The sequence below is a fragment of the Lottia gigantea genome, assembly GCF_000327385.1.
Source record: "Lottia gigantea unplaced genomic scaffold LOTGIsca_17, whole genome shotgun sequence".
NCBI lineage: Eukaryota > Metazoa > Mollusca > Gastropoda > Lottiidae > Lottia > Lottia gigantea.
Window position 1 is genome coordinate 1 of NW_008708133.1, and position 27,846 is coordinate 27,846.

General features: G+C 31.2%; 3 protein-coding genes across 3 annotated transcripts; 2 read left to right on the plus strand and 1 right to left on the minus strand.

Moving 5' to 3' along the window:
- The first annotated feature begins 208 nt into the window (after nucleotides 1–208).
- LOTGIDRAFT_231024 (hypothetical protein) lies at nucleotides 209–5,624 on the plus strand. Its single transcript, XM_009051519.1, has 8 exons — nucleotides 209–295; nucleotides 384–426; nucleotides 470–564; nucleotides 1,175–1,255; nucleotides 1,449–1,632; nucleotides 2,710–2,863; nucleotides 4,085–4,243; nucleotides 5,425–5,624. The coding sequence occupies exons 1-8, from the start codon at nucleotides 213–215 to the stop codon at nucleotides 5,541–5,543; spliced, it is 918 nt and encodes a 305-aa protein (XP_009049767.1). The 5' UTR covers nucleotides 209–212; the 3' UTR covers nucleotides 5,544–5,624.
- A 1,407-nt stretch (nucleotides 5,625–7,031) lies between these two features.
- On the minus strand, nucleotides 7,032–10,069 carry LOTGIDRAFT_113682 (hypothetical protein; the record flags this gene model as incomplete). Its single annotated transcript, XM_009051520.1, has 6 exons — nucleotides 7,032–7,208; nucleotides 7,502–7,677; nucleotides 7,890–8,048; nucleotides 8,219–8,332; nucleotides 9,285–9,421; nucleotides 9,840–10,069. The coding sequence occupies 6 exons, from the start codon at nucleotides 10,067–10,069 to the stop codon at nucleotides 7,032–7,034; spliced, it is 993 nt and encodes a 330-aa protein (XP_009049768.1).
- Nucleotides 10,070–10,828: 759 nt separating this feature from the next.
- Nucleotides 10,829–19,429, plus strand: LOTGIDRAFT_213318 (hypothetical protein; the record flags this gene model as incomplete). The annotated part of the gene is made up of 7 exons (XM_009051521.1): nucleotides 10,829–11,046; nucleotides 11,193–11,267; nucleotides 11,563–11,672; nucleotides 16,452–16,572; nucleotides 16,684–16,748; nucleotides 17,774–17,873; nucleotides 19,298–19,429. The coding sequence occupies exons 1-7, from the start codon at nucleotides 10,843–10,845 to the stop codon at nucleotides 19,427–19,429; spliced, it is 807 nt and encodes a 268-aa protein (XP_009049769.1). The 5' UTR covers nucleotides 10,829–10,842.
- Between the last annotated feature and the right edge of the window lie 8,417 nt (nucleotides 19,430–27,846).

Consider the following 27,846-nt stretch of genomic DNA (forward strand, 5'->3'; position numbering starts at 1 on the left):
AGGATAATGCAGTATATTGTGTATTATTATGTTATATTATTACAGATTAATGCGGTATATTTTGTTATATTATTACTGGGTAATGCAGTATATAAATGTATTATTATGTTATATTATTAGAGGTTAATGTAGTATATTATGTAGTGGTATGTTATATTATTACAGGATAATGCAGTATATTGTGTATTATTATGTTGTATTATTACAGGGTAATGCAGTATATTATTGTGTATTATTATGTTATATTAGAGGTTATTGTAGTGTATAATGTAGTGATATGTTATATTATTACAAGGTAATGCAGTATATTATTGTGTATTACTATGTTACATTATTACAGGGTAATGCAGTATATTGTGTATTATTATGTTTTATTATTACAGGGTAATGCAGTATATTATTGTGTATTATTATGTTATATTAGAGGTTAATGTTGTGTATAATGTAGTGATATGTTGTATTATTACAGGGTAATGCAGTATACAATGTAATGCCTGATGTTATCAGTCGACTCTCAGATCCTGATGTTGGTGTAGATGAAGAAAACTTCAGAATTATAATGAGGTATATTATCTACTATTCTATATATCGTGGGTGACCGCTTGAGACCTCGTATATGCCATATTTGGTCATTTTGGCTTTTTGGTACCGCTCGTAAAAGAGCAGATCTTGTGATCAAATCCTCGTATTCTTAGCTTGATTGTAAATAACTCAAAAAGCGCTAATTAAATAACACGTATATAAACAGTCAGATTTAAAACCTCGTAAAATATATTATTATACAAGGTTCAATGTTCCTTTTCTGCGGATGAAAATGAAAAACCTCATATACTGTATTATTATACGAGTTTTTCGTTCAATAGGCCGGAGATACCAAATTGTTATACGAGGTTTATATTTTCCAAGAATGAAAACCATGTATGGCGGTAAAAAAAGATATTAACAAAATTCGCGTACAAATATTTTTTTGCGTTTTTCTCGAAAAGTAATTCCGCATTATATATCGTTGTACGAGGTTTCAAGCGGTCACCCACGATATATTTATTCCTCTAATTCCATTGTAATAATGATTATAATAATAATAACTTTAATTGGGATCTCATGATGAAACTTAAATTTTCAAAAAATTATAACTTAATGAAAAGTAACTATCTATTTCTTGCCTTTTTTACAGATATTTATTTAGTTTTATACAGAAAGATAAACAATGTGAAAGTTTAGTAGAAAAAATATGTCATCGTTATAGAGCTACTAGGTACGTTATAAAACTTCTGATTGCTTTTGAATCAAATAACTAATGTATGACATTATAACCTGATATAAGATAATCTATTTTGTTATTGTAGAGTTGATAATAAGTGGAGAGATTTATCGTCCTGTTTATCATTGTAAACATACATTGAAAAATGTTTTCGTAAACTCCAAGATAATCTATTTTGTTATTATAGAGTTGATAGACAGTGGAGAGATTTATCGTTCTGTTTATCATTGTTATCATACAATGAAAAATGTTTACGTAAACTACAAGAGAATTTACCATGTTATGCTGATAAAATGGTTGATGATGATGTTTATAGTTGTTTCTGTTCTATTATTAATAAATCTCGAACATTCTCTAAACCTGAAGCCAAGGTAAGTAGTGAATTGATTTGCTTTAAACTCAGTTGACAAGGTATTAAGATAATGATATATGTGTACAGAAAACCTCTACTCTACTTATGCTAAACAATAGTCTCTAGATGAATACAGAGCACTTGCAAATTAGCCAATCATATATCTCTGATTTTAAAGGATCATACATGTGATCTTTTTGTACACCCACATGAAAATGTGAACTTATATTGCTGTCCGTCTGTCAACATTTCGTGTAGCCACAATAGAGGCTACAGTCTTTTTCCAAGCTTTATGAAATGTGGTATACATGTATGTATTGATGAGATCTTGGTCAAGTTCGATTTTGGTAATTATCGGAAGAAGGTTTTTGGAGTATTGTCCTTGACTTAATAAAAATGCGTCAATTTTGTTTTGTATCCATTATAGAGGCTACAGTTTTTATCCAATCTTGATGAAACTTGGTATTCATGTTTATATTGATAAGATCTCAGTCAAGTGTGAAATTGTAATAATCGGATGAATGGTTTCAGAGTTATTGCCCTTGACTTAGTAAAAAACACTTCAAATTTGACTTGATTTTTATCCAATGTTGATTGAATTTGGCATGTTAGTATATATTGATGTGATCTCGGTCAAGGTCGACATTGTTAGTAATCGGATGTGAGTTATTGCCCTTGACTTAGTAAAAGCACATCAAATTTGACTTGTAGGCATTATAGAAGCTACAGTTTTTATCTGATCTGAATGAAACTTGGTATGCATATACTGATCAGATCTCAGCCAAGTTAGATATTGGATGTAAAAGAGCTATTGCCCTTGTATGTATGGCAATGTTTTATGATAATTTGATGAACTGTTTTGCTTTGACTTTTAAATATTTTTAAGATTATTTGAAAATTCATTGTGAAGCTACTAAAGACTTTGTTATCATTTCTGATAGCTGGTAAGTGGGTGTATGTTACTTTGCTTGACAAGCTATCGTTTTTCAATATAATATTTGGAATCCCAAATGTAAGATAAATTGTATGCTAAATAAAGAAAGATCATGTTCGCACGACAGTTTAAATTTAACATTGATATTTATTAATATATCAGGCATTAATAGATGAATTAGAAGAAAAGTTAGAGAAATGTCATAATAGAGGTTTAGAAGAAGAAGAGATATGCCAGAAAGCCAGTACTGCTTCTGATGCTGCATCAAAATTAAAAACTAAACATAGAACTCCAGGCAAAGGCAGGAAAACGCCTGGTAGGTAAATACATTTTAATGCTTAATTAAGTAGATGTAGAGTTAATAGCATGGCCTAGATCTAGGTCTAGTATTGATATTAATAACATTATAATTGTTGTCACATCTATCTTCATCCTGAATTTGGAAGTACTAGAAATGTATGAAAATTGCATTTTTCCTTCAAAAATATCTCAAGCTAGGAATTTACTCACTATTGATTTGTCTTTTCTATAAATCACAGGATATCTTAAAATGATAGGTCATTTTTATACGCCCACATGAAATGGGGGGGGGGCCGTATATTGCCGTCACCCATGTCCGTCCATCGGTCCGTCCATCCACAATTGCTCGTAAACACTCTACAAGACACAATTTTAACGAAACTTGGCATGAGAGTTCGTAATCACCCAAGGATGAACCCTATTAAAAATCAGAAGAATCGAAAAATATTTAGTATGAGTTATTGCCCTTGTTCTTGAAAACACGTTCAATTTTTAGCTTGTAAACACTCTAGAAGAGACAATTCTTGACGGATTTTGACGAAACTTGGCATGAGTGTTTGTTATCACCCAAGAATGAACCTTATCGAAAATCACAAAAAAAAGAAAAATAATTAGTATGAGTTATTGTCCTTGTTCTTGAAAACGCGTTCAATTTTACCTTGTAAACACTCTAGAAGGGACAATTCTTGACGGATTTTGACGAAACTTGGTGTGAGTGTTTGTAATCACCCAAGGAAAAACACTATCGAAAATCAGAAAAATTGAAAAATATTTAGTATGAGTTATTGCCCATGTTCTTGAAAACATGTTTAATTTTTAGTCTGTAAACAGTCTAGATGGCCCAATTCTTGACAGATTTTGATAATATTATTCAGTATCGCCTCAAAAAGTTCAAAAGAAGTGTATGTCTGAAGGTTGAATATTTCATACTGGTGATTGTTACTGTACTGCTAAATATTTTTATTTAAGATCAAAGCTGCCGGTGGGTGTATATATTCTTGCCTGGCAAGCTATCTTAACATTCAGATGCAGATGAAGACCCAAATTTTGATGGTGAGCGGTGAACACTATTACTGACTGGCCTTTCTAAAAATTCCCACTTCTGATAATAAGGTATGATTGGTCAAAAAGAATGGTGAATCTGTCCCTTTAAACTACAAGAATGCGAATAAACTTAATAAATCGTCATTGATTTACAAATGCAAAATTTTATGTCCTATTTAACTATCTTTTACAGCCCGAGGAAGAAAAAATAAAGAAAATGTACCATCAGATGATGATAGTCCTATAGCTAATCAAAAGACACGAAATAAAAGCGGAAGAAAATCCAAGCCGAAGGTATCATTTAGTTCAGATGAGGAGACTGATGTGGAATTATTTGATATAGATGACAAAGGTTTGTTTATTATTAATATATATCAGTTGACCTGTATCTTGTGAATATGATTGAGATATCTGTATATAAGGTATGGTATGTATTACTATTGACACCTTGATAAAAAGCACACGTTTAATGTCTTGAAAATTTGTTTTTTTACAGTGGACAATTTCCAGCCAAATTTTGGGATTTTTTAGGTTGAAGTTTCTAAAGAGAATGTGTTTCTGTGTTAAACTTAAAAAAAAATTATATTTCTATCACTACAAAGACATTATAAAAAATGTAGAAAAAATCCATCCATGATGATCAATGATCTGGCAAACTTGTTAAGCTTAAAATGCTCTGTTCAGTAATATATTTATTTACTGAGTAAAAATGTCTGAATCTCAAATTGTCAAAGATGTTATAGGAACAACTTTTGTGATAATCAAATAAAATTTAGTTTTTATTATATATCCACATGAAAATGTTGTATCTAAGATTTTGATGTCATAAATCTTCTGAGGTCATATTATCAAGAATCAAATTGCCTACCACCATTTTGTGATTTGTCTCTTCTCTTGTAATGTGGTTTCTAAAATTGTGAGGTCATAAACCTTATGCCTTCCACCATTTGTAGTTTGTTTCTTCTCCTGATGAAGTCAAAACTTTTTGACGAAACATTGGGTATTATAGGATGGTATTTGATGTCTAGTTTTATAATTTATTACACATGAAAATGTGGTTGTATATTACGGTTACTCCTGTAGCTCCGTCCGTCAGCATTTCTTGACTACAATAGAGACTACAGTTTTCATCTGATTTTGATTAAACTGGGTGTGAGCATCAGTTAAGTTCGAATTTGATGATTTTTCGACAAACCGATTTTAAGTTATTGCCCTTGGCTTAGTAAACTCGAAGCTACAATTTTTAGTGGATTTTGATGTGATCATATATTTATATTGGAAAAGTTTGCAATTGACTAAAATTTGTTAATTATTGCCCTTGTCTTAAAACATGTCAAATTTGTTCAAATAAAGTCCATTTTTAATTCCATTTGAAACTTTAAAATTGACAAATTGAGTAAGGAGTTGATTATCAAAAAGAAACTTGACAGATTAATCATTATGGTTCATGTTGCACTTTAGTCTAAAAATTTAACAAAGCTGCTGTGTGGACTTATGTTTACCTGGCCTGGCAATCTATCTTTCTTTTTTCAGGTGATGAAAATGATGATTTGGAAGAAATTTTTTCGCCAAAACCAAATTCAGCCAAAAAGTCTTGTAATGGACGTGTACCGTTAGGAAATAGACAGTCATCACATAGTACTGCAGATTAACATAACATTACTATTAATGTGTATTTATAGACTGTTTTCAATTAATTCTTAGGACTATCAATAAATCTGAGCTTTAAATGTAATCTTTCTTTTAATGCTGCCTTTTAATGAGATACACGCTTGTTCACAGTAAATTGGTCACAAGGTAGACTGGTCACTTTAATTTGAAATATAAATTGATCAAGTTACTGCATCCATTTTACAATCTGACCAATTTCTCTTGTGGGTATATTACTGTACATTCTGGATGGCTGATCAAAACAAAACTCCTCTTTTATCTTTATTTTAAAACCATAAAAATAGAAAGTTATTTACATCCCTGTTAATATCTTACAAGAAAAATAACAAACAAAATATATACTGGTGAGACATTTCATTAATATATTGGTATAGGTAATATTAAGAGGGGCATTGTATATCTGATAAAAAATATAGATGCCATGACTTACTTTTAACATGATCATAAAGATATGTTGAGTGGCTTTCTTTTAAAGATCATCTCACATACATCAAATGCTGTATTGTGGAATATATACACAAGTGTTGTTTACATTAATATATATATATATAAAAATTAGCCAGAGATTTGTTGAGGCTAGCAGTAAATATTATTAATAAAAAAAAACATTTTTTGACACAATGATATGTTATGTTTGTTGGGGCAAGTGAACGTAAGGGGATGATGAGATTGTAATCACTCCCGTCTCACTATACATCTACAGAGTAAATCATGCTTTAACTTCAATTTAAACTAGTTACACCATGGCTTAGTGCCACCCAGTTCAGTTTATACAAGGAAAAGATCAAGGAATTGTTTTTAGATATATTTAGAAGCATACAAATTGAGTAAGATAAAAAAAAAGAGGTCAGAAAATGGACATCATTTTTACAGAGAATATCTTCTCCATTATGCTCTTTTCCTATATACAGTTTTGGGTACTTTAATATAACATTGAATGTTTATATAAATTTTTTATTTTTCTGCCATAAATTGATTAATGTGTATTTTCATTTTTGATAAGTTCTGCAGTGTACTAACAATTTATCTGCTTTGATATTCATATAAAATTTTCCTTCAAAATTACTATTAAAACCTCAAGAACCTAAATAAATCCCCCCAAAAAATTAGATCTCTTCCCTCCATTTAAGAAAAAATAATCAACAATATTTACATTATCAGCCATAAAGTCATAAATAATTATTTAAATAACGTGGAATGCCACAAACCAAATGAAATAAGCAAACATAAGAAACTTCTTCCACTACAAATTTTAATGCAAACTGTTCCTGGACCCAGTTATTATGTTTAATGTCTGTCAGGAGGCCTGATACAAGCCATCCAGTTTCACAGTAGTTTCATATTTCTATTTTCCCTCAGGAATCACTTTATGGAAACACGATGTTTGAATAAAATTTGGCTCAATAATGAAATAATTAAAAAATATACCCACTTAGATAAAATCATCCAATTCTAAAAAAAAAAACCTACTAGAATTCATCATGAACGTTCCTGGCAAAGTCTGCTAATTTACTAGAAAGAAATATATCTTTTCTATCCATGATTTCTCCTATTGATAACTTATTGTCTTTATTTACATCTATTAAACTAATCAAACTTTTAGCTTCCATTTTAGCCTGTATTGGATTTCGAGGATCAATATATTTCTGTAAAAGAAATTTGTATAAAAGATTAAAACAAGTGATCAATCATCTTGTATAAAAATATATCAACCACAACCACTGAGTTGATCCGGTGCATTGTGGCTTAAACTTTCAAGTAAATATGACTATGTATGTACATAAGTAGTGATTGGCCAGCTTTAAAATCAAATTCCCTGTCAACCACTTCGATTTAGCATTGACAAAGTGTCAACTCACTTTAATTAGAGTATGTGGTAGGCATTTATCAAAGCCAAACTTTCTTAGTAAACTTACAAAAATTAAGAAAAATTTCTTACATGTACTTCTTCTTTTGTAGCTTTACCATCACGATCTATATCTACAGCAATATGGAATTCATTTTCTCTTTCTTTCTGCCATTGTCTATCTAAATCTTTTTGGTCTTCACCTTCTACCTCGCCTGGTGGAAGTGCTGCAAACTCCTGTACTGTCAATATGTTATCACCATTTTTATCTACAAAATAGTCAGAATTCATACATACATATTGACACAGGAGCTTTCCTCACCTAGGTCATGTAGGCTAAGAACTAAAACAGGCTGTATAGCATTTAACTTTATCATAAGATCTAGGTAACAAAATTTCCAAATGTACTCCATTTTATATAAAACCTAAGAAATATATCACACCACTCTTTACTGTCTTTTACTTTAATTCTTTTACCTACCTAGTGCATTAATAATACTAAAAACCATATTGTTTAATGATTTAGGAGATTGTTCTGGATGACGGAATGATAGAAATTCTTCTTTTGTTAATTCATTATCTTCTGGTTCTTCATCCGCATCAGCCCATCGAAATTTGTACCTTATTAGGTCTTCTTTATCTAAAATAAGACAACATCTAATATTTGACAACAACAGTGAAAGGTTAATCTAACTTTAACCAGAATTTTCTCTTGTCAGCTTGTTAAAAAATTTTCTAAACAGCATCTGAACAATGATGTGGAATTTGAGAGATAAAACATAGCTATAACTATAGGAGAACTATAATTACCATCACTATCTAATTCAACTATATCATAATCTATCACATGTTTCCTAGCTTTCTCTTCAGGTACATCCATAGCCAATAAAAAGTGTACATAGTATTCTTTCCAATGTACTTTTCCTGAAATATATAATTAATTAAGAGATAGGCTGTTTAATTATTATTATAAAATTAGCAGTGGTAGGCTATCAAAAGGGAGTTATCAACATATCCATTTCAAGGATGTATGTAGATAGATATATGGTATAATACATTTGCTAAACAATTACCTGTACTTATTTTAGTATATTATTTCTAGCAGCTCAAATTGTATCTGAAAAAATTACTTTATTATCGGTGGGTGTAAAATTCTGAATTCTGAACTCTCCAAATTGAGTCAAAAAAGACCTAAAAAATCAAGACTTAAATCTCCCCAAAGGATGTGCATAAATTTGGAAATGACAGGTAATTAATAGTTCTTAAAAATAATTTTGCTTCTCGTGCACTATTATTTAAGTTAGGTAAATCATTACTATTTTGACAATCAATTGATATAATTTAATCATTAATTAGCATATTATCACCATCACGTTGAACAGTGTCATTGATATCCAAATCTTATTTGATGAGATTAACTAAGCCTATTCTGATAATGGGGGTCTAAATGACTGCCTGGATGCTACAAAATTTCCAAAGCCGTGTTGGGGATGGGGATGTTGGGAACCGATTGAACTAGGCTAGAATTTCTGATATTATTTAAAAACAATATTGCTCTCAAATCAATGGGTATCATGGGCTATTTTGTCACTGACCACAAATAAATAATTATTGTAATTTAATAATAAAATCATATCTATTGATTGTTAGTGTTAGATTGAATAAGAATACTAAAATTAATGTACATGAAGAAGCATAGTAAAATATGAAGATTCTTTCGCTGTCAATCACAAATTTGTGGACAGCCTTTGGCGCAACTTTAGTCTCGTTCTTTAGGTCTTTTCTGACCCAATTTGGAGATTTTTACACCCACCACTTTATTATGACTACTGAAACACAATTTTCAAATCTGTATCAATTTGATGTTCAAACTTACCATTGCCATCTGGATCTAAATGTTTAAATATTTGTTCATTTTCTGTTATAGCCTCATCAAAATGTTCCTGCATTTTTTGTTTGATCCAATCCTCCATTTCTAATTCACTTAAGGATCCATCTGTATCAAGATCCACTCTGAGAAAAAAAAAAAAAAAGTTTATAACACAATGCATACATGTAGTAGGGCAATTTTTCAGTTTAATTTAGAACTTTAAGCCAAAATCGGAGTTAATATTTAAAAAAATTATAAAAAACACAATGTTTAGTATAGATGCTGAATTGCAATGCTAAATATTCAATTTCAAAATTAATTCAGAGCTTTAAGCCAATATTTTAAGTAGATTCTCAAAGAAATAATGATATTAAGATAAAGTAAAATTATGTAGGCTTCTAAATATAATACTTGTAAATTTCTGCCATTATTGACACTTTCACATGCAGTTACTACAATGATAAATGATGTCCCCGATTGCCAATTAAAAATTCTTTCTGCTATAAAACATGGCCTGTTTTTTGGCCATTAGATCTACATCAAAATTGAAAAAGAACAAACTTTTTAAAAATGTCTTTCATTTTAGCATCTGCTGATTTAGAATCACTTTCAATCTCTTCATGATCTCCAAGAAATAATTCTTTATGATATTCCTTATTGATATGCCCATCATGTTCCATCTTTAATGCATCAATATGGTCTTGTGGCTTTAATTTATCTAAAGTTAACTTATCACTTTCTCCTTTCACAAATTTAAATGGTTTACTGTATACTTTCGAGACATAGATCATATGAATAGTGAAAACAAGGCAAGTTATTTGTTGACACAACTCTGTTCTTAAAAAATACATTTCTGATTTAAGAATTAAACTTTCTTTAGTCTACACTTCAAGAAAATATGTTAACCACTGAAATGAGTTAATTTCTCCAGGTCCGAAGAATGGGGTATCAATCAATAACAACTAAAGATCATCAACACAAAATCAAAACCGATAGATCACAATACTTAAATAAACGAAATTATTGACTAAAACAAAATGTAACTATCACAAATCAGTTTGTCCAGTGCAGTTGAAGTCCTGTGATCCCATATCCACGAACTTTATTTTGCTCCAATAATTGGTTATGCCTATGACAGAAGTTAGCAAAGGTCACTGGTTTAAAGGGTCAAATTTTTTGCCCTAGGCTTCCAAAACTGTAGATATTTATCAATTTTGTGTTGTGTCACATATAAATAAGTTAAAAAATTAGATTAAACAAACATGACGGGTTATCGTTCTTGGAGTAAATTCCCATTCTGGTTTCAGGTCGAAACTAGATCTGGTTGGGTCAAGGACACCAAGATGAACTCTTTACTCAAAATCATGAAATCAATTAGTTCCAGGCAATACCATCAATAAAATCTAGTTATGATGAGGGAATAAGTTAGAAAACTAATGCCATGTTATAACTTATATTTCAGACACTTTCACTTGAATAAATTACGTGGTAGATTTTATATTCGTCAGATAAATACATAAGGCGCGTAGCAATATTTAGATAAAGAAGCGTAGAAGAGCTGAAAATGGCGGACGTCGTGGTGGATCCACTCTCTGTGAAAGATTTTAGTCGTGTTATTTTAACACTTGATAATGTTTTAATACCGGCAGATAAGTTGTCTACCACACCGTCCATGCAAGATGGGTTAGATTTGGACACAGAAATAGATCTTCGTTTTCTTGGATGTGAATTAATCCAAACGGCAGGAATTTTGTTAAAACTTCCTCAGGTAAAGTAGTTCGGTGTTTTAAGTTTTGCTTTTACTGTTACAAGACAAAACGCTGTTAATACGTTTCTGTTAATAACATTTTATTAGATCTATTAGTAAATTTACATTATCGTTTATTTATATTTTTTGTTGCTCGTGTATTTCAGGTGGCTATGGCGACAGGACAAGTCATATTTCAGAGATTTTACTACTCCAAATCCTTTGTTAAACATAACATGGAGGTAAGTCGTCTAACCTATTTTATTCCTATGACCTAATTATGACGTCATTTATGTTTTTAGGTTAAGTTTTTAGAGGACTAATTTTAATACATGTATGTCATTTCTTATAATTTCATTGGCTTTTAGGTTTGCTGAAGTATTGAAAATTGAAATTTTATTTTATTTGAATATTTATCATTTTAACAAAGCTTTTTTGTTATTATTACATAAAAGTTCTCCTTTGAACCAAGAAAAAGAACCTGTTTGAACACATTGAATTTTCTTATCTATCAAATGTCAGGTTTTGCCATTTCAGGTTGTTGCTATGGCATGCACCAATTTAGCCTCAAAGATAGAAGAATGTCCCAGAAGAATACGGGATGTTGTAAATGTGTTTCATCACGTAAAGCAAGTTCGGAGTGGAAGGTGAGGATCAGTTTTGCAATTTTGAACTTCATTTTGAAAGTTAATATTTAATTTTCTTATAGGTGCGGTTTTGTTGACTTATTGTGTCAGTTATTTTGTTTTTATCAAGAATGGTATGTTTGTGTCTGCAATTTTATGTCCTACTTAATTGATTGTAAGCAGGAGGTTGTGTCTATATAAGCATTGTATCTAAGCCTTGATGTGGAAATACTTCTGTGTCTAATTCTTGATCTAAGCAACAGGTTGTAAGAAGAATCATGGATAACTCTTGCTATATGTTAAACTCAACATTTGCATGCTTTGATAAGGTTGTACACAGCTATCTTGTTCAGGCCTAACATTGTCTTTTTTCTTTTTTTTTTCTGCCATCACAGTGTTTAGAAGACCAGCTATGTGACTAGTAAAAGGTTGGTGAGGTGGAAATACAGTATGATATATTTAATATCCCACCCTGCCTTGTCACCAAATTGATATGGTTTGTATAATTCAGGTTTGATTATTTAAAACCAGTGCTTTTTTATGTTTCTTTTTCTTCTGAAAGCTTTATCTTTCCTTAGACTTAATACTATACTTCAGCCAATCTCAGATATATTTGAGATGATCACTTTGTGAAGTAAGGTGTTGAGACATTGTTATCCATGATAACACAGATAAACAGTAAGACTGTAAAAAGATTAGAGAACAACCTGTGCCTAGGATACCTTCTAATAAAATTTTATTTTATAGCTTATCAAAGTGAAATACATCTGTGTAAGAGTAATTGTAAAGACCAACGATGTATCTTAATTCTGAAGAAGAGTTATAGAATGGCATGTGGATGAAGACTACATGCCTTACGAATGATTGAAATTGATACAGACTTCTTCATTATTTTGTTTCACCAGCTGTATTTGTTACTGGTAAAATATGAATTGGTAAATCATCATAAATGATTTGAAACAATTGTGTCATGAAAATGTTTTTTTCTAAATATTAGGCTACAGCTTCACATGTTATTGAAGCAATATTTGATAAAAAAAAAAAAGAAAAGACTACCTATTTAAAAACACTGCAAATCATAAATTTTTATCCAATTATTACTGTAAATTACAGGCTTAAATGAAAAAAATTCATTACATCTCCTGGATTCTTCTTACATTTTGTGAAGATGTATTATGTTAATTTGTGTGATCCTCTAAATCAATGTTTGATTTGCTTGTTACAGATAACCATCCCATGGGTTTTGTATCTGAAATCTCTAATCATTAACAGTATTTTGAAGAGTTTTTCCAATCTTTTAAAGTGAATTGGTGATACCGATAGTGAGGACCAGGCAAATATGAATGATACATATAGAAGCTATAAATGATCTGATACACAATAATGATATATAAAAAAAACTTAAAATTCCATTTACGCACATTCTCATGAAACAGAATTTAAAACTTGTGGAATGATAGAAACAACTATGTTTGTTGATCCTTTTAAACAATGTGAACTTGGTCTTTTAAAATGAGTTATTCACCATTGCTTTATTATACTGCCAATTATTTCTTGTGTTTCAAAACTGATTATAAGATAGAAAATTGAAATTGACATTTCAAAGTGGAAATTGATTGGAAAAGGCTCAAAGTATTGAAACTCAGATAAAACAAATATGATTGGATATTATTAAACACACAAGGTAATGTTATAACCACAAACATTACATTTAAGCAAATAGATTACTTTGAAAAGACTTTGTTTTCTTGGAGTTTTAAAATTATTCTAAATAGCATTCCTTAAAAATTGAATCATAAATGTAATATTTCAGGGCCAGATAACGAAGGAATCATATGTTAAAATTTGGTTGCAAATCCTCAAATTTCTTGAAATAAAAATTGGAGGAACTGAAACCGACAAATTTTAGTCTAAAATCACAAGTGAAATGTCTCTAACAATTACCTCATTATTATATGAAATTTTGAATGTTGTCACTCCAGCAGCAACAATGAGTTATATTTGATTAAAGACATGCGTAAGGTTTTGCTTGTGAGATGTGCTTACTTCATGTATTACTGTAGAACAGTTTCAACAATGTAATCTGAATTTGGTTGAATTTAGATACAATTTGTGTCCTGTATGTTCATTTATTGGTGATGTACATGATACATTTTATGATGTTTTCATAGACTTGGGAGTAAATATCTGCTGTTGGAGCTGATTGCTTTTCTGCTTTATCAGCTCGAATTTCAACTAATTGTGTCATTTTTCTGAAACGTAATCCAACGCCTCCTTCTACAAGTGTACAAAAATGTACCATTCCAATTTAGACTTGTAAAAGGCATTTTTAATCTTCTTGCATGTAGCAGAGACATTATAATATGTTGGGATGATCTTACATAAATTTTTTGTTAAAAGTATTGTAGATAGAGGAAATATTTTGCTAAAAGCAATAAAAACTACAGACCAAAATCTAAAGGAATATGTTCCTTGTTTATCTTTTAACTGAAGGTATCTAGCTGTTGATTTTTAAATTTTTTGTTAGTATTTAAGCAATCTCCTCATTCTGAAGTTTTCATCTAAAAATGTCCCTTTACTCCAAACCAAGACTTGTTTAAACTGGTTATATAACAATTAGATCTGTTTCTCAATTACATAAAATTCAGATTGCTTAAGGAGATACATAGAAGTATGGTCGGCAGTATAAATTCATGTAAAAAGTTAAATTATGTAAAAAGTAAAAGATTTAACCTGAGTGGTCGGCAGTATGAATTTATAAAAAGATTTAACCTGAATGGTCGGCAGTATAAATTTATGTAAAAAGTGAAATTATGTAAAAAGTAAAAGATTTAATCTGAATGGTTGGCAGTATAAATTTATGTAAAAAGTGAAATTATGTAAAAAGTAAAAGATTTAACCTGAATGGTCGGCAGTATAAATTTATGTAAAAAGTGAAATTATGTAAAAAGTAAAAGATTTAATCTGAATGGTTGGCAGTATAAATTTATGTAAAAAGTGAAATTATGTAAAAAGTAAAAGATTTAACTTGAATGTTCAGCAGTATAAATTTATAAAAAGATTTAACCTGAATGGTTGGCAGTATGAATTTATAAAAAGATTTAACCTGAATGGTTGGCAGTATAAACTTATAAAAAGATTTAACCTGAATGGTTGGCAGTATAAATTTATAAAAAGATTTAACCTGAATGGTTGGCAGTATAAATTTATAAAAAGATTTAACCTGAGTGATCGGTAGTATAAATTAATGTAAAAAGTGAAATTATGTAAAAAGTAAAGATTTAACCTGAGTAGTCGGCAGTATGAATTTGTAAAAAAATTAAACCTAAATGGTCGGCAGTATAAATTTATGTAAAAAGTGAAATCATGTAAAAAGTAAAAGATTTAACCTGAATGTTCAGCAGTATAGATTTATGTAAAAAGTGAAATTATGTAAAAAGTAAAAGATTTAACCTGAATGTTCGACAGTATAGATTTATGTAAAAAGTGAAATTATGTAAAAAGTAAAAGATTTAACCTGAATGTTCGGCAGTATAGATTTATGTAAAAAGTGAAATTATGTAAAAAGTAAAAGATTTAACCTGAATTGTCGGCAGTATAGATTTATGTAAAAGTGAAATTATGTAAAAAGTAAAAGATTTAACCTGAATGTTCGACAGTATAGATTTATGTAAAAAGTGAAATTATGTAAAAAAATGAAATCATGTAAAAAGTAAAAGATTTAACCTGAATGTTCGGCAGTATAGATTTATAAAAGATTTATGTGTAAAATAGTTTGTTGTGCTGTTTAAAATTCCTTATTTTTTTTTTACTTTTCTAATAAATAAATTTTTGATATAGTTAGATGAGTATAGTTAAGTGAATCGCAATTACAACAAAAAACGTTGCAGCTATATTTTTAAGTTGATTTCTCAAATTTTTTCTCTTCAAAATGAGTTTTGTTCAACCTTGATTGAAAATAATTTGCAGATCTATTGGTCAGAAATTGATGTAAAATTAACATGTTCAGCTAGCATTTGGAACCCTTGATGTCCCTGGATTAGAAATGCCATTTTTGCATTTTAGTGACTATTTGTCTTGTTCAAGGCAAAAGTCATGATTGAAGTTCACAGTCAGATGTTACAAATTACAACAATACCCACTGCAGATTGGCCAAGATAACCTTTACATGGATTTGAATTTAACTATTCAGAGATGCCAAGATACATCATTGATTAGAGATAGCTTCTACATATAAGCTTATGCCAATATAGCCTCTACAGAAATGTCAAGATAAGCTTGAAATAGATGTCAAGATAACATACAGATTTGGATGCCAAGATAATGGTGATTTAGAAGTCAAGATAATGGTGATTTAGAAGTCAAGATAATGGTGATTTAGAAGTCAATATAACCTCTACATAGATGCAAAATGACCTGCTAATGACAAGAGATATCAATTTAACTTCAACAGAAATACCTAGTCTTTGCTACTGATTAATTTTACAACTGTTTTAAGAATTACTGTAGATCAACATATGACAATATTATCTTGATTTATTGTACTTGCTCTTGTATATCCACATTGGCATCAAACTACCACTACTACATAGATTGGAATATTGGCTTACATATAACCCTCTAATGTGTTAATGTGTGTCTGCTGTAAATGTTGTCCAAAGAGTTATTAAATACAGAATTGAGATAAAATCATTATAAAAGTAGATGAGATAAGCACTGGTTTTATTTATCATTCCTGAATTATACAATTGCTACATATTATGACTATATTTAATGGGTGTTAACTTTCTTCTATTGTAGGACAATTCACCCTCTTGTATTAGATGCTAACTATGTTATTTTAAAAAATCAAGTGATTAAGGGAGAAAGAAGAATTCTCAAAGAACTTGGTTTTTGTGTCCACGTTAAACATCCACATAAGGTGAGCCATTTTGTATAAATTTCAACTTGTTAACCATAAAGATGTGCATTTATGTCTCGTGATATGAATGAATATATCAACCCATGTAATTGATATTTTGTTATATTGTAGATTATTGTAATGTTTTTACAAGTGTTAGAGTGTCAAGAGGATGAGAGATTAGTACAATGTGCCTGGTAGGTATTTTATAATACAATTATTTTGTTTATCTTGTGAGATATTTTTAGATGGCCAGAATTATTTTAATGAGATATATCAAAACATTCTTTATATACTTATTAAGGTCTTGGTTATCTGCTGGAAGATTTGATAGCACACAAATGAAGGTGTTTGCTTCTTATCTTCTAGCAGGTACATCTTGTATGGCTTGTATCTTGATGGTATTTCTTTAGACGATATTAACATATTTTATATCCTTACAATAATGCTTGATAAGATATTATTCTTTGCATTAATATATTTTTTATTTTTGCTTACCCTAGCCTAGGAGGGTAAAGTTCACTCAGTCTCCCTAAATTATGATATTGGTGTCCTGGCTACCTGTACTTCACAAGCTCACCTGACTGGTCCTGAAGTAGTCAATCAGAATGGTACTTTCAAGGATATGACGTCTGTGATAGAGGATGGTGATGGAAGATTTCTCAATTAATCTTGGAGGATGTTTTGTGAATTAGAAAATGTGTTTTCTGTGTTTTGGTGAAAGGTTTCATTTACCACAAATAAGTTATTTACTTATTTCGTAAAACCTGAACTCTAGATAGAAAAACAATGTATATTGAATTAGCTGCCTAATTTAATGTCCTGTTTGTATTTGATGAATTTCTGATTATCATTTTAAGCTGTATTATTTAGCAAAAGAAAGCTTGGCCAGTCAGTGAGTGTACATAGGGTAGACCCAATTAACCAGTTGAAAAATTCATGTATGTCATGAAAATGGTAATGTATGTACATTTTTTATGTCTATAGTTGACAACTCTTTATTATGTAGCTTTACAATTTTCTTGAAATTTTTGAAAAAAAGCACTTGGAGGAAGTGAAGGCCTACTTTTCTGAATTCAGTCATTATCAAAATAATTAATTTCAAGAAAATTGAAAGTAATATTGTCTAAAGAATACCATTAAGAAAGTGCCATGTATTTTTATATGCCATAATTATTGTACATGGTTACATGTATATATATATATATTTATATATTAATAGGAACTATATGAATGACAGTTTTCGAACTGATGTTTTTGTAAGATATCAACCAGAAACCATAGCATGTGCCTGTATTTATCTGGCTGCTAGACAACTTAAGGTATGTGTGTATTAATATTTGTAAGAATAATACTAGTAAATAGTTGATCATTGGAAGTACTTGAGCTTTTTTTCAAAATAGAGTACATACCTAGAGGAATATACTGCGTCCGCTTGAGTACTTGTAAGGTGCAAATGCAATCTTTTTATACGCCCACATGGAAATATTGCCGTCACCCATGTCCATCCGTCCACAATTGCTCGTAAACACTCTACAAGGCACAATTTTGACAAAACTTGGTTTTATTATTCAGTACCGTGCTGTATGTTGAATATTTCATATCGGTGATTGTTAAATATTTTTATTCAAAATCAAAGCTGCCAGTGGGCGTATATTACCATGCCTGGCAAGCTATTTTAATGAAATTTGGTGTGATCATTTCTATTGATGAGATCCTGATCAAATTCGAATTTGATGATCTTTTGATGAACAGTTTTTGAGTTATTGTCCTTGACATAGATAAAATGCTTCAAAATTTGTTCATGAACACAATAGAGACTACAGATTTCATGTGATTTTGATGATGAATGAAATTAAATGAATAGAGTGTTACGTCTTATTTATATTGATGAGATCAATCAAAGTTTGAATTTTCAACGATTTCACTCTAAACGATTTTTTGCCCTTGATATTAGAGCTGTGTGATTTCAATAGTGTTGAAACGGTTAGTGAATTTTATGAACCAGGTAATCATCGGCAAAAACCGCCTTTGCAGCAGTATCTCACCGTTTACTAAACTAGAGTAAGTGTAAATGAATACCCAGGAAGATTATGGCTAGTTCTTGCGAATTGTCGGTACAAATCAACAGATACCTAACAACCCATTGAAGTGTCTGCTTAAAAGTAAGATTACGAGCGGGACTGACAGAGTTCAGAGGGACTGACGCCATTGCTACAGTCTCTAACAGATCAAAGGTTTTTATACCAGTTGTGGGGTCAATGTAATGAGTGTATCTTATTGAAGTTGTCACAACTTGTATGAAACTATTGTCTCAATGAATCCGTACTCATGAATATTAATAAGCTTGAAGCTGATTGACAGGCAAGAAGAAACAAACAGCTTTAAGACTCATACAGTGATGAAATTTCTGTCCAAATTGCTATCTTTTTACTTCTAATAAAATTGACGATTAACCGAATATCTCTGATTAACCGTTTCAACACTAGATTTTAATAATTTGATGTATTAAGGATATTGATATAGATTTTTTTTTAAATTTTGGAATTACTCAGCTGAAGTAACTGGCAGTAAATATATCATTGAATTCAAACTGATAAAATTTCTATAATATGAGAAAATTGGTACTTTTGTTACTAAACACTGTTTGATCATTTCTATAACCTTGCCTGGCAAGCTATCTTTTGAAAGTTAAGTTAGCTTAGATTTTTCAGACAATTTAGACTGAATTTTGTATTCTTTGTAGATAAACTTACCAACAAATCCTGAATGGTTTGGACTATTTCAAGTTGAAGAAGATGATATTCAAGAAATTTGTTTGACATTACTATATCTTTATTCTAGAAAAAAGGTATGCTTTTATAATTTGTTTGATTAAACAATATTCTAAGAAAAGTGTAGAATGTATTTCTACATTCATTTCACTTCTATGAAAAATGTTTGCATAAGTTTTATGGAAAAAGTTAACTCATTTGGCTTAGTGATTATGTGAGTAACATTTAACTTTTCAGCCAAATTATGAAGAATTAGAAAGAGTGGTAGAAAAAGCTAAAAAGCAACAACTTGAAGCTAAACAAAAAGCAAAAAGTTTAACATCAGAGTATGGTACACCTAATAGTTCATCTCGACATAGTGAGTTAGATTTCTTACTTTTCAGATCTAATATGAGAACACTAAATTCACTTAAATACATGCTATAAAAATAGTGTTAAAGGGATACTACGTCTTATAATACACTCGTCCTGTGGCTAATGTTTGTGTTTAATAGTGACCATTGGTTAAAAAAGTATGCATCCCACACTTTACCAAGTTTGAAAAAGCGACAATAAAATAATTTTTTAAAAAGTGAGCAAGCCATGAATCCGTTAAATTTTGAGAAAAAAAGAGTCTGGGTAATAAATGCTAAAACAGGATATAATCATCTTCCGGTGTATACATACAAACTTTGCCAATGATTAATATTCGTTGAAAATTGTGTCAGTGGTGGAGTATTCATTTTAAATTATATGAATTGCTTTTTCGCAGAGTCGCTTAATCTCCTACGAGGTATTATTATTCAGTCTTCAAAATATGTCTGACAATGTCAAGGTCAATTCAAGAGTAGACGTCAAGGACGCGGTAAACACCTCTTGAGAGTTACTTCCCCTTGTGATTACACCTGATTTCCTAGACTCACGATTTGAAAATCGCTTAATGGATGTATTAAGCATTTTATAATTAATTACTTGATTTTGTGGATATATCGGATTATAGAGGGATTTTGATGTATAGTTAAGACACCAGGTACGTTCACTGATGGATATATACTGTTTTTAGCCAAATTTGAGCAAAATTAAAATTTCATGTTCATCCCAAGACGTAGTACTCCATTAACTGGTTTCTCTAGAAAGTTTACTGTCCAAACTAGTAAATCTGAGAGGTATGGAACATCACATAAAAATATAGAAAATGAGAATGAATTATTGTATTTTTAGATTCACCGAAAAATATTAGCCCATCAGTAAATGTTTTACCTGGTATGAAACGTATTAAAATGGAAGACGAACCTCATTCAGACAGGTAACTATACTAATATACTTATGGTCATGGGGTATGCCATATTTGGGCTGTGGTTACAGGCACTTTTCTCTGAAGCCAAAGTGTTTCATGGTTGCAAATCATAGCAAAATATCTCAAATTGCAGTCTTAAATCAGTCTCCAATAGGTTAGAAAATGAAAATTTCACTTTCTCTCTGATTAACCTACAGGCTTGCTTGATTGTGTATGGTTTATATTTGTAGTGACAGAAATAATCGTAATGGAAAGAAAAGACATCGATCTGATAGTGAAGGTACAGATTCACCTCGACATAGAAGTAGATCTAGGTATGTACGCATAAAGCACATTTTCAAAGATAGAGTTCCTTTGTGTGAAAATCCAACTTGCCTAGCTAGCCTTTTAAGTGATTATAATATCTAAAGTATTTATTGTTACTTCAAGAATATATGAATAATGGTATTTTCCTATTTTCAGAACACCCTCATCTAGATCAAGCAGAAGTTTTTCTAGAAGCCCACGTAGAAGAAATAAATCTCCAAGAAAGTTAAAGAAAGAAAAACGATCTCCTGGACACTACCATAAAGATAAACATTCCCATAAGAAAAAGCGACGGACAGATTCACGAAGCCGTAGTCGTTCCTTCTCCCCTTCACCTAACAGATATAAAGAAAAACGATACCATAAAGAAAAAGACCGGTATGCTTACAGTCCTGATAGGTATACCCGCAAACATAGAAATGGTCATCGCAGTCCAAATAGGGACCGATATGACAAGTATGAAAAATATGATAAATATCGACGGTGATGATGTCCAAAGTTAGTTTATGTTTGAATGGGAATGGTGCAACTGAAAAGTCATAAATAAACATAAATAAGAGCTGTGATAGAAAAATATATCTGCTTGTATTGAAGATTGTATATATAAGTCATATATTTGAGTCACATGACTTCTAATTGTTCAAAGGTGAAAACTTTTTTTTTTTTTTAAGTCATAATCATGAACAATTTGTAAATTATGTTTTATGGAAGTCATTGTTTTTAATGTTTCCAAATCTACTTAATAGTCATCAAAATACAAAACTCCATAGTTTTGAAACTCATCATTTAACTACACCTTGATATGAAGATGTGGATCTATAGTCTTGTGTTAGTGCCTTTGTGGAAAGAAATTCCATTTATCTTGAAATGAGTGCTCATCATTTTATAGTATGTATTGAAATTTCTCATCTGTTTAGTTCTACATTCCCAAGAAATCTGTTGGTATTACAGCATTTAAAATTTCCCTTTCTGCTAGCTTTACCAGATTAGTGTAGAACTGAATTCTATTTTTAATAAATTATAAAGAAATTTGTTTTGCTATAAGAAAAAGCCTATTGAAACAAACTATGAAGATTTATGATTAAGATAAAAGGTATCTCAGGTAAAATTCTATCTTTATTATGTTGAAAACAAATACATACAGAAATATTGTATGATTAAATATGTATTTTATTTTGTAAATAAACACTGTAAATAACATCACAAGTTTCTTAATTCAACAAGCATTATATTAACATATTTTACATGAATGAAGACTATTCAATATTACTTATATTGGGGAAAGATTTAAATTGATAAGGTAGTGAATCTCTTGCTGTGTTAACAACATTAAGAGTAACAGTGTTCTTAAATACATAACTGATGATATAAAATCAGCTTTAAAAACTGCAGAAACATCATTTTTATATGTCAAAATTCATAGAATTGAGAGTGATATCGTATTTTTGATGAATGATAGATAAAATGAAGTAAGTTATTGGCATCTGATCAACATATATTACAACAATATTAGTGATAAAACCTTAATGGTGAAAATGATATGATTTTTATACACCCACATAATATAATGATGAGATCTTACAATTTTATTAAATTATGTGTGTTTGTTTAAATCAACAATATCTTGCACAAATTAGATTTTTGGTATGATTTGACACAGAGAGGTGACTGCCCTTGATATACTGAAAATGTATCAGGAATGTGGGCGTATCTTGCAAGGCAGCCACTTGTTCAATTAAAGTACCTATTTGGGGGTGTTGATTTGAGCCTTGAATATATATAATGTAAATAGTATTCAGAAGTACTAGAAATGTACGAATACCGCTAAATTCCTCAAAAATATATTTTTTTTTTCCATTTCTAAAGTTGTCATTTCTATATATCAGAGGGTCTCAAGAAAAGTCACTCTTCTTTGTAACTTTCAAACACAGATAATTCTGGACATATTTCGACGGTGTGCTGATCGACTTAACAAAAAAGATTCCCGTTTCTGATTGGTCAAAATGATGGCAAACCCATCCCTATAATTCTCCGACTCTTGTGTCTTCCCAGTAACAGTAAATTTTTAAGGTCATTTGGTATTATGAAGTAGCTGTTATTGAAAAGGAAATTTCAAAGTACATGCACTGATTTTCGACTTGAAACTGAAACTGGAAAGCACGGGAGTAGGTGTATCTCTTGTTTCCAGAAAGATTCCATTAAACATGACATCACTATATTAATTTGTTGATATTCTCTGCTAGTTTGGGTGGTTGATAAAAATGATCAGCATGTGTTTTTGTGTGATTTTGATGTATTAATGTTGAACATTTTTGACAAAGTAATATACCGCCATGACCATTGTCTGCAACAAAAATGAAATGAATGAATGTATTTGGTAAAGGAAAGGATAATACCGGTTTCAAATTAGAAATTAAAGTCTTAAAATCGCTGCTAATTCGTACTAAGAATGATAATTTTGTAAGTCTCTGTAAAAAAAAAAAAAAAAAAAAAAAAAAAAAAGGCGGATTTTGGTCAATTTGGTGAAGAAATTTGCCGTAGAAATCTCTCGTCCTAAGTAGTCTTTATTTCTGATGTTGCCCTAAAACCACAAAACTCCTCTCTAGCGGTTTATCCTCTCAGACCTATATAACAAAGATAGCTTGCCAGGCAAGGTAATATACGCCAACTGGCAGTTTTGATTTTATATGAAAACATTTGGTGGTACAGTAACAATCACCAGTATGATATATTCAACCTTCAGACATACACTTCTTTTGAACTTTTTGAGGCGACACTGAATAATATTACCAAGTTTCATCAAAATCCGTCAAGAACTGTGCCTTCTGGAGTGTTTATGTGCTAAAAATTGAACGCGTTTTCAAGAACAATGACAAAACTAAATAGTTTTCGATTTTTCTGATTTTCAATAGAGTTTATCCTTTGGTGATAACAATCACTCATGCCAAGTTTTGTCCAAATCTGTCAAGAACTGTGCCTTCTGGAGTGTTTACGAGCTAAAAATTAAACGCGTTTTCAAGATCAAGGGCAATAACCCATACTAAATATTTTTCGATTTTTCTGATTTTCAATAGGATTTATCCTTGGGTGATAACAAACACTCATGCTAAGTTTCGTCAAAATCCGTCAAGAATTGTTCCTTCTATAGTGTTTACGAGCTAAAAATTGAAAGCGTTTTCAAGAGCAAGGGCAATAACTCATACTAAATAAACTAACTAAACTGGGCGGACGGACGGACATGGGTGACGGCAATATACGCCCCCATTTCATGTGGGCGTATAAAAATATATCAAAAACAAATCTTTAATAACAGTAAGCGTTTGTCTTAATTACTGGAAACTTCATCCGGCCTGAAATTGTGCTATTGGTTACGTACCGTTTTTCGGACAAATTGGACAAACTACTGATCCTGTGTTTATTAAACAATGGAAACAGTTTTTATCTTCTGCTTTCACTAAAGTCTGTATATTACGGCAAGAAGGATGTGATCTGTCGTGACAAGGTGGACATAAACTTTCACCTGAAAAATAAATCCCTTAACAGCCGAAATTTGGCCAAAATGCATACGATGAAATGTTTATAGCAAATTATATTACAACAACAACAACTGTCTAGCCTATATGCCCATATCTGCACAATATCAGTCTATTACGAACTGCGTCTAATAGGCTATATTGACAGCAACAGCCACTATTCTTGTATAACACAGAAGTTTGTATTCTGAAACTGCCTGAAAGATGACCAGGGTGTTTCGGTTGGGACAAAAACACCAAAACCAGCAGAGTATGGCATACTAGGCCTAGGACCCTAGCTGAGGTATAAATGTGTAGGACTGTAGGGTGGGCTAGATTGACTATTATAGAGAGCACAACTTCATTTCAATCTCTCAGAATGTGGACACGAATTTACTATGACTTACCCATTATTGATGCGGAACATCGTATAATATCTGTAAACGGATATCTCGAAGTGCACCGAGAACATCTTAAAAATTCAATGCTGTGAACAGAGATCATGGTAGTGTAAAAATGATCTCCATTCCTGTGACGTCATCATGAATGACGTATTCTTTGAGCAGCACAAGGTATGACGTTTCAAATACTGCGGTTTGAATTGCTTTCAATGGTTATTTCGTCATTGTTGCACAATGTATAAACCTTTAGCATATCCAGTATATAAGGTTCTACCACCAAAACTTGTAGTGTTTGCTGCCAGGCAGAGGAGCTTGTCTGGGGCTGTTCCTGATCAAATCCCTGACAAGATCCCCGATAAACGGTGGACGGTACGTGAGACATAATTAACGTTTCAGCCGTAGTGTTTCTTGCATTCCAAGAGGTGCGGCTGGATTTGTCAAGCACCCTTTTTAGAAACCGTCTTCCCAATGAGCCTATTATGTTAACATCATATTGCAAAAATCCACAAGAATCCCAAATGGACCGTCGCTCATAAAATATGAAAAGGCAGACCGAACTAATCAAAGGCTAGGCTATAGGCCTATCACTTATTATCATACCAAGTTGCTGAATATATTGAATTTCTCGAACAAAATCAAAAACTTATATAAATATTCCTCTTATAATGCATTTTTATACGCCCACATTTCTCTATGTGGACGTATATTCTCGACACCCCTGTCCGTCCGTCGGTCCGTCCGTCCTCCGTCTCTATGTGGACGTATATTTTCGGCACCCCGTCCGTTCGTCGGTCCATCCGTCAACATTTGCTTGTAAACGCTCTAAAAACTAGATTTTTCGATGGAATCAAATGAAATTCAGTATGTGTATTGAATGTGTATAAAATTGATGTTATTGGACCTAAATCGAAAGGTTTGAAAAAGTTTAGTTTACTTCTGATTAAATTTTAAGGTTTTTTCAAGATTTAGTTTTGAGGAGTTATCGCCCTTTAACCTCTATACAGTAAGTGCATGCTTCTATCAACATCAATTGCTTGTAAACGCTCTAAAAACTAGATTTTTTGATGGAATCAAATGAAATTCAGTATGTGTATACATATTCATAAAACGAAGATCAAGTTCGAATTTGAGCTATTTTCGATCGTTTGAAGCAGAGTTATTGCCCTTGCCCCAAAATCTTGAATATTTACCATCCGCATGCAGTGGTGGGCGTATATGGCTGTGGTCCACTATCTTTCTTTAGATACTTCAAGTATGTAAACGGACATTGTAATGCCGATGTCTTAATGGCTGAATGTGAAAGCAAAATACACAAAATATCATCTTTTAAATAATTTTTTATGTAAGATTTCTCAAAAATTAAAAATTCTTCATATTTGGACTAAATAAATATCTCATTGGGATATTAATCAATCACCATCCTTAACAGCAAACACCCAATGACGTTATGGATTTCTTGGACACTACGCCAACGATGCCAAATATCAAACCAAACCAAGAATGACTACAGCGGAATGGGCCTTCAGGCTGTCTGAAATATCCAAGACAACTAGAATATACCCATCGTTACCACTTAAAACCATTCTGCCAGGCAGTGGCTATTTACCACTGGCGTGTCACCAAGGTCTCTTACTACCAGAATCTACACTAAACATGTCCTCAATACAAAAAAGAAATTTAGAAAACCTCTACGAAATATAAAATGGTTCACAAAGTATGCTTGGACCATACCGAGAGCAATATTATGTACTACAGATTGAAGTACAATTAGGAATTTATTTTTTTATTTCTATATTGTATAATTTCTGTATATGGCAGTGTCTCAAGATTTGATTGGCATAGCTAGATAATTCCCGTTTCTGAGACTAAGGTACGTTTGATCAAAAAATGGCGCATCTTTGCCCTTTAAGTTTGCACTTTGTTTCATAATAAATCTCTGTCAGTGACCTAGGCCAGTGTAGCACTGACAGTTTTAAAACTAACACCAAGACTAACAGACTGCTATACAATGTAGGCCTAAGCTGTTAACCAAGATGTTATGTTCCTGCAATGCATGCAAGATAAGACTAGAATGGTCCGAAACATTAGGCACATAGTCTCCTAGAATGTAGAAAAAGTTGATATGTTTAGCTAAATACCAATACTAGGGTAAACATGTGAGAAGGTTGTAAAAATTGTACAATATAATTGATAATTGATTATAATTAAATAGGTGGGTCTCTCAGATCAAGACACTTTTTATACGCCCACATGAAATGAGGGGCGTATATTGTCGTTACGCTGTCCGTCTGTACGACCACAATTGCTTGTAAACACTCTACAAGGCATGCATAATTCTTGATTGATTTCGATGAAACTTGGTATGGCAAGCTATCTTATTATTTATAATTGAATGTTCACATCCACATATATTAACGGGGACTTGATGCAAGGCTCTTATGTAGATCTATATTTTTTATATTTTATAATCATTATGCAGGGTTCATATTATTATCACCTTATATGGACATATAACGACTTTTTCTTTTAACAATTCACCCGTCTATATGTCGTATTCTTTAATCACCACCTTATAACATTGGGATAGAAATGTGAAATATTAAAAAGTGTTTTAGCTAGAGGTAGGGGTGGGGGTTTGGCTAATCCAGCAGATGCCAAACAATAAAAAAATTTTTTTTTTATTAAATCATAAAGCTTACCGAATTTATCATGAATTTGCGATCATTTAAAAATGAGTAACGATAGGATATGAAATAGATCATGATATTAGCCTACCAAACGGTACAAATCAATTGTTTAAACCGGACGCTTTGGGTTGGTTGGCAGATATGATTCATTCGTATATTTCCGACAGTTTCCGTTATTGTTATAATAGGGTAGAACTAAAGCCTAGTGAGAGTTAATAAGAGTAGAACGATTCAGTCAATGTACTTTAAATACACAATGAAGTTATCAAATTGTATTGCAGGGCATCTATTATTGACGTATGTTATATATTTTACATTAACGGGTAAGTTAATATTTCA

Excerpts from the sequence above, each read along its gene's own strand:
- LOTGIDRAFT_231024 (XM_009051519.1), top strand. The coding sequence starts at position 213 with ATGCAGTATATTATTGTGTATTATTATGTTATATTAGAGGTTATTGTA. Across the intron at positions 565-1,174 it reads AACTTCAGAATTATAATGAG|ATATTTATTTAGTTTTATAC; the intron begins GTATATTATCTA and ends CCTTTTTTACAG. Across the intron at positions 1,256-1,448 it reads CATCGTTATAGAGCTACTAG|AGTTGATAGACAGTGGAGAG; the intron begins GTACGTTATAAA and ends TTGTTATTATAG.